Here is a 20,108-nt window from a genome sequence, read left to right on the forward strand (position 1 = left end):
GGTGTTGTTATCTGAACTTATTATTATATTGTACTGTATGGTATTTTAACATTTTTATCTTTTTTATTCTTTAAAATTTTTTTGAAGTAATGAATATGTTCAAGTGCTGATTGTGGTGATGAATGCGCTACTAAATGATGACACTGAACAATTATACACTGGGGAGATTGCATGGTATGTGAATATATCTCTATAAAATTGGAGGGAAAAATATAAACACAGGGATACAAGTGCTGGAGGAAACATGGAGAGGAATGTACCTATTTAGTGTTGCTGGGGAAGTAGAATGGAGTAGATTATCTGGGCGACAGTCTGGTGGTTCCACAAGAAGCTAAGTGTATATGTGCCATGAGGTCCTGCAACCTCATTATGGGGTATATACTTGGAACATCTGATAGCAGGGACAGGAATAGACCTTTGAACACTGGTGTTTATAGTGGCAGTATTCACAATTTGCAATGAATAGAGGTGGCTTAGGAGTACATCGACTGATGAACTGAATGTTGAACCGTGGTGTGTGCACACAATAGAATTCTGAGTGGCTGCAAGAAGGAATGAATCTGTGAGACACACAACTAGATAAATGGGTCTTGAGGATGCATTTTGAGTGAAGTACACTACAAATGAAAAGACAAACTTTATAATGCCTCACTACTATGGACTTACTATAATATGTAAACTCTGAGAATTGAATCTTAGAGCACATCTTATCATGGGAAAGCTTATTGTAATGGTCCCTAGACTGTAAGATCTTACAGCAGTCACACCTATTCCTGAGTTGTAATGGTTATCTCTAAATTCTGAGATGCTGAGCTCTTTGTGTGTAACCTGGTCAGTCTCTGGAACTTTGGGTATCTGTGTGACAACTGAAACTCAGAGCTAGAGCTTGGTGGCTATGAATGCCAGTATCACCTCATACAGCAACTGTTAAAAAAGCTGAAAAAGAGTTCAGACCTCAATTAGAGATATGAATGAAGCAGATCTGGTTAGGTCTAAGGCAAATCAGACCAAAGTGTAAAGGATGATACTGACTGTGTTTCAAAACTTCAACTTCTGCATGAGACCAAGGAAAGAGATGTTTATTGGGTGTAGGATCTATATTTTCTGTAGCACACTAAATAATTTAACTTGTACAGTCAATTTATTCAATCACCACAATTATATGGAACCTTGAATAGGAAGTGAGATCTGGTAGGTTTGTACTGGTCAGTGTGATATTCTGATACATCCCAAGGTAATTTGGGCAGAGAATGAGGATATATTTGCAGGGATCCCTGAGGAACTGGGGAAGAATTCAGAAATGTTGGACTTCCCCACCTGGGTTTTTACTGGTGTTCTCCCAAACATTGAAGAGTGTTTGATGGAATGAGCCCTCAATCTTGGGGCCTGCCCTTGTGAAGCCTGTTGCTGCAAAGGAGAGACTGAGTCTACTATAATTGTGCCTAAGTGTCTCCCACAAAGAACTTCTTTGTTGCTCTGATGTGCCCCTCCCCTTTCTAAGCCCACGTGGCAGGTGAACTCACCACCCTCCCCCATAAATGGGAATTGCCTCTCAGGGGTATGATTCTCCCTGGCAATATGGGACATGATTCCTGGGGTTGAGCCTGGACACAGCATCATGGGATTGAGAAAATCTTCTTGACCAAAAGGTGGAAGTGAAATTAAACAAAACAAAGTTCAAGTGGCTGAGAGATTTCAAATGGAGATGAGAGGTCACTTTGGAGGGCATTCTTATGCATTATATAGATATCCCTTTTTAATTTCTCATGTACTGGAATAGCTAGAGGGAAATACCTGAAACTGTAGAGCTGCAACCCAGTATCCTTGATTCTTGAAGATGATTGCATAACTATGTAGTTTACATGGTGTGACTGTGTGATTGTAAAAACCTCATGGCTCATACTCTCTTTATCTAGTGTATGAACAGATGAGTAGAAAAATGGGGACAAAAAATAAATGAAAAATGGGTGGGATGGGGGGATGGATAGCTTTGGGTGTTGTTTTTCACTTTTATTTTTATTCTTATTTATTTATTTGGGAATAAGAAAAATGTTCAAAATTGATTCTGGTGATGAATGCACAACTATATGATGGTACTGTGAATAGTTGATTGTACATTGTGGATGATTTTTGGGTATGTGACTATTTCTCAATCAAATTCTTGAGAAAAAAGATTGGTGCAAAAAAAGAAAAAGAAACAGAAATGAGCCTGTCCCTGGCACATGGTAGGTGCACAATTTAAATCACCTCTTAATCACCTCGTACCCCCACTTCCAGGTGAGCATAAATCACATGCAAATCTCAGGATCTCATCCACATCAACAGAAAGGGCTAGCCCACTTTGACCCTCTTTCTACATTCTCTTCTAAACCAGCTTCAAGTTTACCCTCTGCTGGCTGGAAGGTCTCTTCAAAATTAAACACTTCACTTCCTCAGTTAAGCCCCATTCACCGTGTTTAACTGAATTCCTCTATTACCAGCCCTTATAGACTGGGATGAGGTTCCCTCACAGGGCACATCACTCCCCGCCTCAGGCTGCTTGGTCTTCCTGCTCTGGAACCTCCAAGTCTGAGCCCCTGTCCTGAGGCCCTGCTGACTTGTGGCCCCCGGGGTGCTCACTGCTTTGCTCGGTCACAGCTGTGAACTCGGTGGAGAGTTTTCCTTTGTGTGGTTGGCGCTGCAGAGACCACTCACCAGAAAACTGTTGTTTCCTCCCTTCTGTGCAGGGCAGACTGTCTTCCTTGGTCCAAGTCAGAAGATACAGCACAGCAGAACCTCTGGGCTCTCTGTAATGGTTGGAACACAGCCTTCAGGCTTATAACTCTTAGGGAAGTTTCTTGCCTTTCTCCTATTGGATAGACTCAAGATGCAGTCAGCATCCAGAAAATGACAAGCTCCAGATAACTTTTCCCATCTATCTCGCTGATTGTGTCCTCTACTCCTCATCAGTCACTGAAACTCTCTAATTTAATCAGTAGGCTGCTCTCTGATTTCTTGACTACTTTGAAAACTCCTTCCTTCATTTTTCTCAGGCATGCAGACCAGGACAATTTGCTTATAATTCTTGGCTTGCTCTTTCTCAAGCTCTTTAAATTCTCCCAGACCATTAAAGGTGTTGATTAAAGAGTTGATTTATTGCTTAGTCTTCTGGATTCACAAACTCATTCTGTATTTTTTAACTTCTGCATGTGACTGTAAACAGCAGGCAAGCTTCTCTCTTACTCTTCTCATATAAGGGGAGGGCTATGTAGGAGTATTGAATGTGGCAGGGTGGTTTGATGACTGGTTAGTGCTGGGGCAGGCATAGGAGCAGGCTTCCTTACATGGAATGTATGAGGATTTTGCTTACAGGCAGCCCAAACGTGTAGCTTAAATAAGTCCACCTAGTGACACTAACGTCTTGTGAAAACTTCGCTAACTCACCCATAGCATGTCATCTTAACTATTACTCAAGAGGTGACAGCATCTGATTCTCCTCTAACTATGATGGGAAGAATTTTGATCTATCATTCCACTAGAGTTTAGGGCATTTACAGCAGAAGTTGAGTATGCAGGCTAGTATGTTAGTAGGATGGGCTTCAAGAACTATCACTTATCTTTCATGTCACTTCTCTCTTCACCTGTAACTTATATAATTATTTGTTCTTAAATTTAGTACTTAGGACATTGGTTTGATTTATTTTTTAAAAGATAATAACTGAGAGAGTATTAGGCCAGAATGATATAGTATAGTTTAACATGCAAATCTGGAAGGAATTGTTTTCAGTAAAAGATGATATAAATTATATAGAGAAATATAAAATTAAAAGACAATCAGAAATAGCCCCTCTTGTTAAAACCATTTAAAGCTGGGCAGCAGGGGTGAGCAATGGGCTAGACTCCAAAAGGAGTTTTATCAACTTCAACATTAAAAACAATTTTCTAGGATAAAAAGGATGATTAAATAATACACCAGTAATCAGTAGTGAATTTTATAATCAAATGACTCAATTAGTTTCCATCTAAAAGCAACAAGGCCTACTTACTTTCCTAACAAATAATGATTTTTGCCCCTTATTGGAAAATTCAGAGATGTCATTTATAGTGTTACCCAGCTTATTGAAGCATTAATATCTCAAAACTAGCAGGCTTCCTGGGGAAGTGTAAATTCAGGCAAACCCACATTACCTGTTCTTATCGAGCAATAAATCATTGACCACAAGGTAAGGTAGAGGAACACCTATGGATGCCATCCATAGGTTAACCTTCGATGTCCGTGGTCCAGAGGAGTGGCTGATCAGTGTCCACAGCCACTAGGACAGATCCATCACAGGTATTAGAAGTACTGACCAGTATTCCAAAACCAAGCCCATGATTTGTGAGGTTCTACCATAGGCCAGTAGTGGTAACGTGATTGCACTGCTGCCCACAGGAATAAGGCCACACCAATCACCTTCCATGCCAGTGTTTACATACAGCTTATGCTGTCCAGGTTGGAGCAGGTCAATGAGAGATTTCTCCTGAATTACTATAATTGGCACAGGAGTGGTATCAGTGGCTTGAAACAGGGTGTTCACAGATGCCATCATTTGGTCAAAACTTCCGCCAAGTCCTCCCAGGGTCACAATCATATCAACCTCTAGGTCTTTTTCTTCTATCTTCTTTTGAAGCATTTAAAGGCACCTGGTAAAGTCAGTCTGGTCTTGATCGGGAGTGAAAATCAGCTCACCTCCTCTAATACTGTAGTACTCTTTCACTTCAGGCCAAATGGAATAAAAATCTCCACTGAGGAATTCAGATAAAAAGCTTTCCCGCTCTCCTTTGGTGATATCTTATAAGTGCTTGTCACCTCCATAGGCACAGGCTTTTAAAACAGCTTTGCTCCCAAAATGACGAAAAGAGTCATCCAAAGGCTCATTCAGAATCAAAAGGCAGGACTTCAAATTCCACTGGAAGCAGGAGTTCCATCCGGGAAAACACGTGCCCCATATTGAATTATTGGCCTACAATGGTGGGTGGAGCCACCAGCTAAAGGACCACACGCTGTAAGAACAAGGGTGATTGATGACTCAACTCTTGTCAGAGGAGACTCCATTATTGAAGAGTATTTTAACTTTGATTGACAACTAGAACAGTGGTATTATTTTGCCAAACATATAAAACTCTCCTAAATCAAGATAGTCAAGCCATGTCATAGAAACTAATGTCCACTTTTAAAACAGTGCTGTTCTTTTTTGCTTGTTCTGTTTTTAAATGAGAAATTTATTGGTATATAAAACTCCATTCCATAAAGTTGCAGATGCTTGCACCTTCTATTATACAAATTATTGAAGGTTAGAAACAAAAAAATCCAAACATGTGGTTTTGAAAGATTGCAAATAACTAAGTACAGTACTTTGGTAAATAAAAAATAAAATGGTCAGACTCACACAATTCATGGAAAGAAGACAATCTTGTGGAACTTAACTCTGGGAATTGGTCCTGTTCACATTTCTCACCTCCAAGCTTCACAGAGAAAGCAAGACTTGCGAAGTCTATGCATCAGGACCAATGGGAGTCTTAAATATGCAAAATGAAGCTAGAGCAAGTATACTGCAATCAGAAAAAAAAGAGAAAGGCCCTTCTTCACAGAGACACTTGCCCTCTTTCATCAAAGGGATTATATAACACACCAGCACTTCTACATCAGAAACAGGAGCATGTAGGTTTAAAGTGTGACCTGGCTCTTTCCCTTTCACTGAGCTCAGTGCTGGTGAAGGATGCTGGGATGGGAGCCAGGGAGACCCAGGGCCCTTTCCACTATGGAAAATGAACAGTAAGAGTATGAGGCTGTGAGGAGCCCTGCTGCAGCATTCCTCAGGTTTTGGTCAAGGGACCTGCCCAGGAAATCAAAGCACAGGCTGTCTGCAATGGAACTCATGACTGTCAGATGACTGGCACAGTGACCTGCTGGATGCCAACATGCAAAGCATTTGTCAGACCACAGATGTGTTGAGTGACAACCACACTTCACAACTACCCCCACAGTGAGCAGAAGTTCTACATCACAGATAGGCCCTCTGTAAAATCCCTACACAGAAGTTCATGCTTTTATGGAAGTATGCTCTTTATACTTGTAGTATTTCCTTCTCAAGTAACCTTGCAAGGAGGTTAAACATTTTAATTGAGCTACAAACTAGTCCTAAGTAGAAATTAAACAGAGATACTCTAGAAAGTAACCCCTTAGAAGAAATAGTTAAGAGCCTGAGGTTTTAAAAGGGAATTTTACCTTGGGAAAGAACAGAGCCAGGCAGTAGAGAAGGCACAGCTCTTTCCGGGGCTCCAATCTCACTGGTGTACATTTTGAGTTACACATGTACTTTGTGAGTGACATTCAACAGTATTTCCAATGTCGAAGAAATTATTGATTTTCCCCTATCATGTGATGACAGATTTGCTATAATTTATTAGCAGAGAGGGCCTTCACCAAGGTGACGTATTCACATCTGCTCCACATCTGTTGTGCCTGTGGCTCCTTCTGTCCTCTAGGGCTTTCTGGTGTTGCCTCCTCTTCTGCCATTTCTTCTTTTCCAGTTGCTGCTGCTCCCTCCTCTGCTTGTTTGTGCCCTTGGGAGTTGGCTTTTATCCGGTTTGCTTTCCTCCCCAGGGCTGCCCTGCGCCTTACTGTTTTCAGCCCTGCTTTCATTTAAGCCTTGATTTCCAAAGATTCTAGAGCCACTGCCCCCCTGCTCCCACGAAGGGCCACACTGCTTCAGCACTTGGCTGCTGGACTCAGGGTTGGGCTCCACAGTATTTCTTTCCTCCTGGTTCGTCTGAAGCATGGCAATTATTGCAGAGTCAATATTATAATTTTCGGCTTCCAGGTACTGGACTATTAAATTAAAGTCTGAACATCCAGTCACAGTACAAACTTTCTGGACGGCATCTTCTACTTCATCTCTCAGGTCGTCTTCAAAGTCCACTGCCTTTGTCTTGATCTTTTCTCTTTTATTTGGTTCATCTTGATGAAACATCTGAACATCAGCAGGTGCTTCTGAGTTGTCATCGATTCTTCGAACACTGTCATAATGTTTTCCATACCGGTAGGCGATGTGTAACTCCCTGACATTGCTTTTATCTGTACCAGGAATCTGCCACAAAGGGGCACTGAGTTGATGAATCATCACATTCATCTGATGGTTTCTTGCAAAGGCTACGATTGCATCATTGCCTGCAGTAGTACCAGGCTGTGCCAAACTGGCCACATGTTTCTCAAATGGAATGTCATCCTCTACAAAGGGTTCAAAATCTTCCCTCTGCTTTATCATGTAGTCCACCGTCTCCTGTCGGTGCTTGAGATGGTTTCGGGAGTGACCCTCCAGTTGATCACCAAGAGCTCTGAACAGGCAGTTGCCGTCCCCGGGCACCTCCCGCAGCTTCAGCCCCAGGGCTCGCAGCTGGTTGGTGAAGCTGATGAACTCCTCGGGGCGTCCACCGCCGGGCCCAGGCCGCTTCCCCTGCGCCTTGGTTGGGGCCCGTCGTGGCGCCCGCTTGTCCCGCTGGCGCTGGGCCTCAGCTTTCCGGCTGCCGCTGCCCGGCCAGCCTTTTGCCGCCTGCTTTCCGGACATGGCTCTGGCCCCACAGCCCGCAGGGCAGGCAGAAATGTCCCAGAAGCGCCAAAAGACTGCCTCGGGTGCGGAGGAGGCGACAAGGCACCGGCAACGGAGACTAGCGACGGCGACTCGGTTCACAGTGCAGATCTTTTTAGGAATCCAGATACTGCAGGGTGAAAAAGAGAGAGAGAGATAGACTACATCTGTGCCCCGTCTTGGTGGCAAAGGTTTGCTAACAAGGAGAAATGGAGACATGCATCCCATCCCATGTCCCCAGAAGGGCCGCAAGTCCTGGCTGGGAGCCAGGACTGAGTGAGGCTGTCTGGGAAGAAATTTCTGCCCCTCCATTCAGGGAACCTTTGAAAAGTGAGTGAGAAGGGTTTGTTGAGAAAAGTGAACGTCTCTTAGCAGCAGGCCTGGTACATTACGGAACTCAATCGATGGTAGCTAAAAATACCCCAGACTTTGCCGAGTCAGGATCTGAGTCAAAAGACACGCATTTTGGAGGCACCACTATCAACCTCACCAAAGCTACCTGGACGTCTGCACCCACCTCCAGTGTGGAGTCCCTCAGCACCCACTCAGGCCTCCTACAATCTGCTGTTTCCCAACGCAGATCTAATCATGACACCCATTTAAAACACTTCTGGGATTGCTGTTCTCATCCTGAGTTCCAGTCCCTACCTTCCTCCGGCTTCTCCCAGCACCGAGCTCTCTGCAGCTCTCTCCTTCCCTCCCCTTCTCAGGCAGCTTGAGCTCCCTCTGCAGAACCTTTGTCCACACAGACCTCTAGGTTATCTCCTGGGCCCTCAGCCCACCCATCATTTCCTCCAGGTCAGGCTTCCCCCACCTCCTCGACTTGCCCACTGCCCTGAGTCAGTGTCACATAACACTGAGGACAACACCATGCCCTCCTCAGTAAACTCATGACTGTCATGAATACACATGTTTGGGAGTTCTGCTTCCCCCCTAGACTATCAACCTCCATGATGGTAGGACGGTGCTCTCCCCAATCCCCACCATGGTGGTCTCTCCAAGCATCTCCTCATCCCTGGCCCAACAGCTGCTGAATGACCAAAAATGGGGCCATGTTCCTGGATCTTCCTTCTGAGCTGAGTGACCAGGGCATCTACTTAACCTCTCAGAGTGTCTGTAAAGGGCAGCCTGTTTATATTAAGGAAAATTAAGGCATAAAAGAGCCAAAATACCAGGGATCTCAGGGCCCTAAGCTCTTCTCCCTCCACCTCCCCCTCCTCTAGGCAAAGCCATTCTCACTGAGAGGTCCTGGAAGGTGGTTCCACATTCACTTATGGATCAAACATGACTGGGTACTTTGTCAGACCCAGATATCAGTCACCTGCCATCTGATTTTTTAGGAAGGGGTGAGATCTTGGGATCTGTACATTTAGCAAGCAATTTAGTTGATTCTCAACAAGGCTCTTTGAAGGCCCAGAAACAATAGTAGAGAACATGAGCTTTGAAATCTTTGAAATAAGCCAAACTCGAGTTTGGATGCACTAGCGAACTGGGATCTTGCCCCCGGCACAGAGCAGACACAGAGGAACCCAGGACCCCTATCACTCCTGCTTTCTGCACCCGTATCATCCAGTCATCATCCAGTCTCCTGGCTTACCTGGGGCAGGCAGGCTCTGAGTCGCTGACACAGTTTTCCAAGGCTGCTCTCCACAGGCTCTCTTGCATTTGATAGTGGGCTCAGTGAGCATGAAGTTGGCATATATATACCAGCAGGAGGGCGGAGCTCTTAGGACTCCACCTATCAAGGACTGGGGGCCCCTCCCTCAAGGTAGGGTAAAGGAGGGCTGGGAAGTGGGTGGGAAATGTTCAGAGGCTCTGGTTGGTGAGGGAAGGTAATCTCCTTGATTCAATCAAGTCAAGTAGTCCAGGCACTAGGTCAATATGCGTGATCTCATTTACCTTTGTAATCCTCATTTGATCCCTCAGTAACCTTTTATTCCATAGTTGCTGATGAAGAAACCCAAGATTTCAACAACTAACGGTAGAGTATTGATTTTCTCCTACAGGTTCCATTTAATTCTGGAGCTCATCAATTTAACCCTCTCATCCCAGAATAGTTTTCACCCCGTGCAGTGCCAGGGAGGAAGACAGGGAGAACCTTCCCTTTCGTTTACAGAGCTCCATGATGAGTTATCCTTTGTTCCTCTCCCCTCACAAGCTGTAACCTGCTCCAGCAACTGAAGAATCCCCTTCCTACCCCAAGAGAGAGGCCATTTGTAGAGACCTAGGAGGCAGGCCCATTCTGGTTGTCCATGAACCAGGGAGGAGAAACTGTGAAAAGTCCCAAGCCCTGTCATATTGTTTATAAGAAATGAAGGAGCTGGGGTGAAGGAAATCTTGGGGGAAATGGGCATCCAGGAAACTCCAGAAAGAAACAAGAAGAAACAGGGCTAGGAGGCAGAACCACACGGAGTGTAGAGGCCTCTGAGATTCTGTGGACTCTCACGTGTTTGTGCCCCGTGGGGCAGTTCTACAGCATTTATAATCACCCCACTCTTTCCCATCTTCCCCCAGCCCCACCCTGAGGAGGACCCCAGCCCTGGGTGTTTCCAAGTTACCTGCCAAGTTACCAGGATAAATAATATATATTGTGTAAGAAAAAGGGTATGAACCTGCATAACAGTCATGAAATTAACATAATCAGGAAACTTAACATTGATATAATAATGGCATATTATTATTGAATGCGGTGACCATATTTGAATTTCCTCAATTGCACCAATAATGTCTCTTATAGTTTTTTTTCACCCACACCCAAGAGCCAGTAAAGAACCACAAATTGTATTTAGTTTCTCTGTCTTTTGAGGATCCTTTTATTTAGAATATATCTTCAGACTTATTTTATCTTTCATGACCTTGACACTCTTGAAAAGCAACACCAGTTATTTTGGGAATTGTCTGTCAATTTTAATTTAATGATGTCCTATTAATCAGAACTTAATTCCTTTGATTTTTGAAATTTTCAATCTGTGACCACATATAAAATCTAATATTTCCCCCTTTTAATCAGACACAGATGTACATTTCAGTGCTGTTAATTATATTCACAATGCTGTGCTACCATCACCACCATCCATTACCAAAACATTACGTCATTCCAAACAGGAACCCTGTACATTTTAAGCCTTAACTTCCCATTCTCTAGCTCCATCCATCCCTGGTATCCTATACTCTAGATTCTGACTCTGTGAGACTCCTTATTCTCATTTTTTTCACAATCAGCCATATCATACAATATTTGTCCTCTTGTATCTAGCTTATTTCACTTAACATGATGTCTTCGAGGTTCATCCACATTGTCACTTGTATCAGGACTTCACTGCTTTTTACAGCTGAATAATTTTCCATCGTCTGTACATGCCATATTTTGTTTATCCATTCTTCAGTTGATGACATTTGGGTTTCTTCCTCCTTTGGCTATTGTGACTAATGCTTCTGTGAATATCCGTCTGTGAGTATCTGCTCAAGTCCCTGCTTTCAGTTCTTTTGGGTCTGTACCCAGCAGTGGGATGGCCACATCACATGGTAATTCTACACTGAGCCATTTCAGGAACTGCCAGACTATCTTCCACAGCAGCTGCACCATTTCACATTCCCACCAGCAAAGAAAGAGTGTCCGTATTTCTCCACCTCCACTACAACTCTTGCAGTTTTCTTTTTTTAAATAATACCCATTCTAGTGGGAGTGAAATATGCCTTGTGGTTTTGATTTTCATTTCCCTAAAAATTAATCATGTTGAGCATCTTTTCATGTACTTTTCAGCCATTTGTATATCCTTTTTGAGAAATGTCTATTCAAGTCTTTTGCCCGATTTTAAATTGTGCTGTTTATGTTTCATTGTTGAGTTGTAGGGTTTATATATTCTGAATATTAAACACCAACTGCACATATGGTTTCCAAATATTTTCTCCTATTGAGTACATTGTCATTTTTGAATTATGAATCTAATGGACTCAGTTCCCTAAAACTTCACTTGCCCAGAGAGGCCTCCCAGATCCCCTTGATTGTGGTGCATCCCCCATCACATGCTACCACTGACCCATGAACCCTTCTTCCTAGAATTGATCCACTTGGAATTGGGCATTTCAGTTTCTGAGTCCTGGATTATCCTGGCTCCCTGAGACCCCAAGTTCCCAGGGCTGGTCTGAGTCCTGGCTAGAAAGGCAACCCCTGCATTAAGCTTCATCACACCCATGACTGCACCAGGAGTGAGGCATCAGGTTTGCTCTTTCCCTATCTGAGGTGACGCTGATGACACCACCCCATCACCCCAGGACAGTGGTGAGGCACTCCTGCCCAGTCACTGTTAGCAGCAGTCAGTATGGCTACCCCCACTCGGTCCTTCTGAAATTCTGGCCTCTTCCAGAGTCCTGCTCTCCTGCAGCCCACCCCTCACTCAACTTCACATGCTCTGCTGGGGTTGGGGTAGCCCCAGGTGGAGAGCAGCCCTAATATCCTTAAGTCATCAGTCGTGCTGCTGGAGAAACCTACTAGTATCGAGGGCTCCTCTCCTTAGTTCAGAGCAGACTTTTCATCATCATCCAGTTGTGAAGACACAATTCCTCACCACTTCTCAGTTCACTCTTAATGTCTGAAACCCTGTAGAAGTTTCCTTTCCTGGGAACCTTTGTAGAGTCAGGGGACTTAATCATGGCATGGCCAGGGATGAATAGAAGCAGAATTTTCTGGGGAGAATGTATAAAAATATTTGGATTGGGAAGAGCAGCCTTTATAGTTTTCTTGACACTCTGATGTGTTGAGACTTCCTCAGTAATCTCAAACCCACCTCTTTTTTTTTCAGCTCCCACCTAAGTGGTAACAGCTGCTGAATATTGAACTTTAGCTCTGAGAATTGTCATGACCTTATTAATATATCCATCCAATCCCCTCCCTGAGAGTCCATGCATTTTGCCATCCATTCAACAGATTTTAAGTTCTCACTCATAGTAAGCATTAGACCCTGGATCACAGAGATAACAGCCACAGTCTCTAAAACAAGACAGCTATCAGAACAGGGAGCTGAGACATGAATAAAGCAATGCATATTTTGACCAATTACAGTGTTGATAATCCATCTTGAAGAGTACAATCTTTCCTTTTAATCAGGAATGCAAATATCTGTTCTGCAAGTATTTGACAATGCATATCTTCCAGAACAATCTGCTGCAAAATTTTGAAAAATCAAAATGACCTTTGTCACATAGCTCAAAAATCATGCATTGATCTCCAATCCTCCAGTTGACCCTCATGACATATCCAAGATCACAGAATTGTACCTTGAAAAGCCTTTGATATATCTTGGAAGTAGTCTATGCACAAACAAGTATATATAACACCCTCTTTTACACTGCAAATGAGGGTACAATTGTTGTTCCTAAATTTCTCCTCTCCCGTTTGCTGTATGTGTGACTTAGAGATTTTCCCATTGTCACTGGGTCTCTCAGGAAATCCAGGCAGATGGGGCAGCTGGCCTCTGCTAGGAGGTCAGCAGGGCAGGCTGCAAAGGCCATTGTGCAGTGAGGATTTGCACCTGTGGGAATTCCCTTCAGGGAGCTTCATTCAAGGAAAGAGAGACAGTGAGAGGCTAATGACCTTAATCCTCACTCTCCTTCCTGGAAATCAGTCCTGAGAAAGATACTGCTCCAAGGTATCTTCTGCCTCCTGCCCTCCATTTCCAGAGAAGCTTTGAAGAGGAGCCAAAGTCGTAGCCAGTTACTGATCTTCCTGTCACTTTCTCCTCTTGTATTCAGTGGCCCAACCATATTGAAGGCCAGCTAGGGAACTCTGGTGGACAGTAGAGGAGCACATTCAAGTCAATGAATTGTTGCTGTGGACTAGAAAATATCACATCTTGAAAGGAAGTTTAAGCATTTGCCCTATGCAACCATAAATGGAGACTACCTCAGGATAACCAACTATTGTATCAGAGAAATAATTTACAAGAACATATTTTAAATTGAACATAAATCTAATCAATCTTCTAGGTCCCACTACAAAGAGAAAACAAATATAGGAGACAGAGTAACTTGTTAGGTACAACATGGACATGCAATTATTAACAATCAGGGTGCAGTGAACTCTGCCAGAATATCAACCAGGTTTATTCAATCCATACAACAAAAAGGAAAAACATGGTAGAGGTGGAATTTAGGGATTAAAGTAGACATTGATGACATATCACCTGAATATGTGGATTTAATTTAGTTCCAGTTTCAAACACACACTCTCAAAAGCAATTGTAGTTCAGTTCAGGTAATTAGATATCCAATGACAAGAAATTAATGCTCTTTATTTCAAGGAGTGATAATGGTATTAGAGTTTGGGGAGGTAAAAAACTCTCTTTTAGGAGATACATACCAAATATTTCCAGATGAAATCAGATGATTCCTAGGGCTTACTTCAAATGCATAGGGCAAGATGGTGGGGCTGTATATCAAAAAGATTGGCAGTATAAGTTTATAATTACACTTGTTTGATCACTACATAGAATTTCCATATGATCTATCATTAAATACGATTGAAATATTGTGTGTGTGTGTGTGTGTGTATATATATATATAATTAAAAGTCTTTATTTCTAAAGGCCAACCTTTGAAATCTGCTTCAGCATGTCACCTCTCCCTTCCAATCAAGCTTACTTCTTGCTCACTCCCTTATTTGATCTCATCTCTGTCTCTCCATCTCAAATCTCTCAGATCCCCTCTCTCTCCTTTCCATATAGATGATTCTGTGGTTAAAAAAAGAAAAAATACATAAAATAAAAGCTAACCCTGTAGATAAATATTTTTACATATGAAAATATCAAAAATTTATTTAATTTACAAGTAGTCACACGTATATAAATCTTAGACAAGAATTTACGGATTTAAAAGAAAATAGAGCAGAAATGAGCATGGTACCTGGCACATAGTAGTTTCCCCCAGGAGCACCTGGTACTTTCCAAATCCTCCCTCACCACTTATTCCCCCAGGCAGCAGGCACCTGAGATGGGGTCATGTCCATAGCCCTGCTGAAGCAACTGACCCAGCCCTCCACTACTTCCATCTCTGAACCACCCTGAATTATCTATTCTGCCACCATGAAAGGCACATCCAAATGAAACTAATCAACACTTCACTTCCTCCATGAATTCTTCCAAACCACTGTGATTAGCTCAGCTTCCTCTCAGGCTTCATTTTGGGCACTAGTGAGTTGACATTGTCCTCTGCTCACCCCCCTTGTAGCCCCACCTGAGCTCAGATGCCTTCCAGGAGTCTTGCTCACCAGTGCTCTGCTATGGCCTTGGGTCTGTGCTGATGGGAGAGGAACTCTTGTACCCATGGCCTTCAGGGTGGAGGCAGGAATGCTTTTTCAGGACTGAGGGCTCCTCATTTCCATGCAGAGCAGACTGGATTTCTTCATCAGGTCCAGATCCAAAGACACAAGAGGGCATAGCCTCTAGGTCCCCGGATATGATAAGAATGGGTCCAAACTCAGCTTTACAACCCTGTGGGAAGTTTCCCTTTCTTTGTCTCATTGGACAGAATCAAGATGCAATCAGCTGCAGGGACAAGACAGGCTCCTGGTGACACACTGCATCTTCCTCTCTGATTGCATCATCTGCTCCCAGGGAGTGGGGGATATGACTCATTGCCCTCTGTTGCACCTGCTTCTAGCCCTCTACTGAAAATCTCCAATTAATCAGTGTTCAGATTTCTGGGTCCATTGAACACTTCCAAGTATATTCATCTGCTTCTTACATATGTAAATTTTTGACTTTGCAAAGACCAGTCTTGGCCTCCTCCTTCTCAGGCTGTTTTGTTTCAGTCAGCCCCTTCAACAAGATCTATCCAGAGTCAGACATGTGCTCTATTTCCCAGATTCATTGAATCATTCTGATACTGTCAACTTCCACAGGCTTATAAGGAGCAGACAAGCAATAGCCCTCTTCCTCTGTGCTCATTCTGGAAGTGGGGGCTCTGTAGGAGTATTGGAGAAGTAGGCTGAGGGAAGACAGAGGGGTTGACTGGGTATTCAGAGGTACAGATAGGAGCAGGTTTCATTTTGACATGGAGAGCAGTCATGAACTATACATAAGTTCTTCTGTTGATGCTAGCATTTTGTGAGTCTCTTGGTGGTCTCACCCTCAAAAAAATATTTCAGTTACTATCCACGTGGTGACATCCACTGATTCTGCACCTTCAAACTTAATCTTTCTAAGGATCTTTATATTAATATGTACAATGTCTACTTGACATCCCATTCCTTGACAGCTCATTCATTCGTATATTGAATCAACAAATTGTTGAATGCTGACTGTGTGTGCAATTGATGTGAAGCCTGGAACACAAGGACCATGGCACGTCCATCAGGGAGTTTCAGTGCAGAGGGGAGAGAGGAGAACAGATTGGATGTTTTGGGCTGTTTCTCCTAAGTCTGGTGACCCATGCAGGGGAGAGTTTAAAGATTTTCCTCTAAAGAAGAAACAGATGCCTTCATTCCACTCCTATTTGACATATATCTTCTTCAAATCTCAAGTTATATTCAGTTATATTCTGAATATGGTTGAAATATAACTCATTAGCTACAAGGTTACACAGCAGCTTCCTGTCCTCATTTTACCTCCCAGGCATCTGGAAGCTCATGGAGAAGCCTGCTGTGTTTGTTCTCCAGTCCCTGTGCATATGTGAGCACTTATATCTAGACGTGTATGTGTATTTAAGAAAATGAAAGCACCCTGTGCTTTCTGCAACTCCCTCTTTTTCTCTTAACCTTTTATCTTGGAGATTGTCCTATAGTAGATTGTGTATTTCCTTCTATCTTAAAACATTTTGCTCACTTTCAGCAAATGCCTGATTAGTTAATATGACAAGCATGGTTAATGTTTCTTGAAGAATCTTAGGTGATCCTACTTCTCTCACTTATTATTTCTCCCAATTTGTGGCCGAAGTACCACTTACCAGAGTTCAGACTAGTGCTCCCAAGGATAAAGATCCAGGGTACTGTCTAGCCTGGTATCTAGTGATTAATCATTTGGGGAGATCACCCAGCCATTGTTCCATAAGGTGCCTCCAGGCATGGCCTATGTGGAAAGTAAGAGTCTTAGGCTACTAACAGGAAAGATTTAAGAATGCTTCCTCAGCTGCTTTTTAAGTGTGGTGGTTTTTCAGTCAAGGGTGGTGGCTCTGCCCATCTCCTATGTTGCTGATCCTGTGTTGCCTCAGTGGTTCTCCTGACCCACAAGGTTATCTTGGTGCACAACCATGGTGGTCCCTGGTCCTGACACAGACGAAGGCCAGTGGGCCATGCACTTTTCACCATGATCACCCAGAATGTTCTCACTATGAATTACCAACTGGAGGTAAAAAGCCATGAGTGTATACAACCAGAAATCCAGAATATTCTGATGGAATTTGTATAGATAAGAAGAAGAAGAAAAAAGAAGCTTGTGCTGCATGAAAATGTAAGGCCATAGGCAGCATGGTTTCAGTTCATTTACATTTGGGTTATAGGACTAGCATTATCTTCTACAACACTTCACTGTTTCTGCCTCTCTTGCAGCAAAAATACAGATCTTCAGATTTATATAGAAAATCTTCCAGGGTACTCCAGTGCAACACAACAATGGTTAATTCAAACCAAACTTAAGCATGAAGTTCTTAAACCATAAAACTACTACTACCTTTGGGGATGCACCTAACTGTGATGTTACTGATTTGAGAAACTCCTGAGGAAAAAAAAATTAATAAATAAAAAAGAGTGTAAAAAATAAAAATTCTACCCCTAAAAATATATGCAGTAACAATAAACAAGAAAAACACACACACACACACACACACACACACACACACACACACACACAAGAAAGGAAAAGAAAAAGAAAAGAAAAGAAAAAAAGGAAAAGAAAAGGAAAGGAAAGAAGGAAAGAAATTTAGAGATCTGGATGCAGGGCTGGGGGGACAAAACAAAATAAAACAATGGTCCATAATTTGACAAAACTGAAAATCCAAAATTTGCTTTTATAAAGGATTTAAGCAACAAAAGGATAAGAGAGGAAATGATTTGCTTTTGCAACTCTACAGCATAAGTGATGAATGAACATTAACATCTACTGAAATGAACCAATTGATACTTCTGATATTGTGAAGCAACTTCCCACCAGGAGGAGCAAGAGGAAACCTAGGACTCATGACAACAAGCACAACCATCTCACCAGTACTGGAGGTGAACCAACTTGGAAGTAGATTGTCCAGCTTTCAGTCATACATTAAGATAACTGCAGCCCCAGTCAACATCTTGACTTCAAACCCATTAGAGATCCAGAGCCAGAACCACACAACTAAGCCACTCTTGAATTTCTGACTGGCAACATGGTGGCTGCCTTCTCCAGAGTGAGCAGTCCAAGTGGTGGAACATGGTGGGAACATAATAAGCTACCAAAAGTGTTTTACTGAGAAGTTTAAAATGTATATTTCATGAGCAAGAAATGAAAGTGATCAGATATTCCATGAGTGGAATATCTCCTACATCATATTCAAAGGTTGTACTTATTATTGTGTCTAAAAAGAGGCTTGATATGTTCAAAATCAGCCTAAAACATAGAGATCTAGAAATTACCTTAGATCTTGGGTGTCTGAGGAAGGTGGCAGATACCTGTATTTGACAAAGCTTACATGGGATTGCCATCCTATATCAAATTTGGGTAACATTTATCAAGATATGTCAGGAAACCCGAGTTTTGTGTATTGGTTTGCCAAGGATGAAAACAAGTTTTGAAGACTGTTAAGGAACTGGACTCAACCTCTGTGCCGGTTTGAATGTATTGTGTCCCCCAAATGCCATTGTCTTTGTAGTCTTCTGGGGCAGATGCTTTGGTGATGGTTAGATTTGCTTGGAATGTGGGTGATGATTTTGATGAGAAGTTCCCATGGAGGCATGGCCCTGCCCATTCAGGGTGGGCCTTGATCACTGGAGCTATATAAATGAGCTGACTCAAAGAAAGGGAATGGAGTGCAGCTGTGAGTGATGTTTTGAGGAGGAGCAAGCTTGCTGGAGAGGAACGTCCTAGGAGAAAGCCATTTTGAGGCCAGAGCTTTGGAGCAGATGCCAGCTGCCTTCCTAGCTAGCAGAGGTTTTCCGGACACCATTGGCCATCCTCCGATGAAGGTACCCGATTGCTGAGGTGTTACCTTGGATGCTTTGTGGCATTAAGACTGTAACTGTGTAGCGAAATAAACCCCCGTTTCATAAAAGCTTATCCATCTCTGGTGTTTTGCATTCTGCAGCATTAGCAAACTAGAACAGATTTTGGTACCAGGTGTGGGGTGCTTTTGCTGCTGACTTTGCAAATACCAAGCATGTTGGAATGGCTTTTTAAGTGGATAAGGGGAAGATTCTGGAAGAATTGTGAGGAGCTTGATAGAAAAGGCCAAAACTGCTTTAAAGAGACTGTTTATGGAAATATGGACTCTAAACATACTTCTGATGAGGACTTGAGCAGAAATGATGAATGTGTTGTTGCGAGCTGGAAGAAAGGCAATCCTTGTTTTAAAGTGGCAGAGAATTTGGCAAAATTGAGTCCTGGTGTCAGATGGAAGGAAGAATTTGAAAGTGACAGCCTGGAATACTTAGCTGAGGGGATCTCCAGACTACATGTGGAGGATATACCCTGGCTTCTCCTTGCAGCTTATAGCAAAATGTGATCAGAGAGAGATAAACTTAGAACTGAACTCTTGGGTTCAAAGAGACCAGAAGCTGATCGCTTGGAAAATTACAAGCTTACAGGGGATGGAATCCCTGAAGCTATAGCCCAACATGAGAATGTAACCAAACACAGAACCCAGCCGCCATTTCAGTACAAGCCAAGATTGGAGATAGAATTATCCAGAAAGGATTTGTGGAAAGTCCTATTGTCTGACGGCTTTGACCCCTGTGTGCTTCATGCAAAGCCAACAGAATTTTTGTGAGATCTTTACAGACAGAGCCATTGCCGGTCTGGACTGGAGGAGACAGACAAGGAAAAAATTAAAGGAAAAATCTCTTCAAAGACAGAGCCATGGAGGTTGAGGTCTGGAGTCAGGAGGTCTCGGGCTGGGAGAGCGGAGCAGCCCACATGCATGGAAAGGGTGAGTTTGCCCTGGAGGTCGAGGGCGGGCTTTCCGCCTCAATGCTCTGGAAGAGTTTTGCCATCTGAGGTCCCAAAGAGGGCGGAGCACATTCCCAGGGAATTGGGGAGAGCCTGGCTGCTACCACACTGTTCTGAAGGGGTTGAGCATGTGCCCCGGAGATGGAAGGGAATCTGGGAGCTGCCCCGATGTTTGAGAAGGGTGGGGCCGAGAAGGTGGTCTCTCCAATGTGTGGATATGTTGGAGCACTCACCCAAGCATTTGGAGAGGAAACAGCTGCCAAAAAGGCCCTTGGGAAGGGTTAGGCTTCTGCTCTCTCAAGCCCCAAGGATGCATCATTGTTCTATAAATGACTCTCAGACTTTGAAATCTAATGGAGTTTGTCTTGTGGTTTAG

General features: G+C 43.1%; 1 protein-coding gene and 1 pseudogene across 1 annotated transcript; both read right to left on the minus strand.

The window, feature by feature from the left end:
* Positions 1-4,239: 4,239 nt before the first annotated feature.
* On the minus strand, positions 4,240-4,968 carry LOC119530564 (annotated as a pseudogene).
* Positions 4,969-6,441: 1,473 nt separating this feature from the next.
* Positions 6,442-7,586, minus strand: LOC119530565 (OTU domain-containing protein 3-like). The gene is given in 2 exon segments (XM_037831504.1): positions 6,442-6,590; positions 6,593-7,586. Coding segments are annotated over 2 exon segments (1,143 nt in total).
* Between the last annotated feature and the right edge of the window lie 12,522 nt (positions 7,587-20,108).

The sequence above is a fragment of the Choloepus didactylus genome, chromosome 3 (genome assembly GCF_015220235.1).
Source record: "Choloepus didactylus isolate mChoDid1 chromosome 3, mChoDid1.pri, whole genome shotgun sequence".
NCBI classification, from domain to species: domain Eukaryota; kingdom Metazoa; phylum Chordata; class Mammalia; order Pilosa; family Megalonychidae; genus Choloepus; species Choloepus didactylus.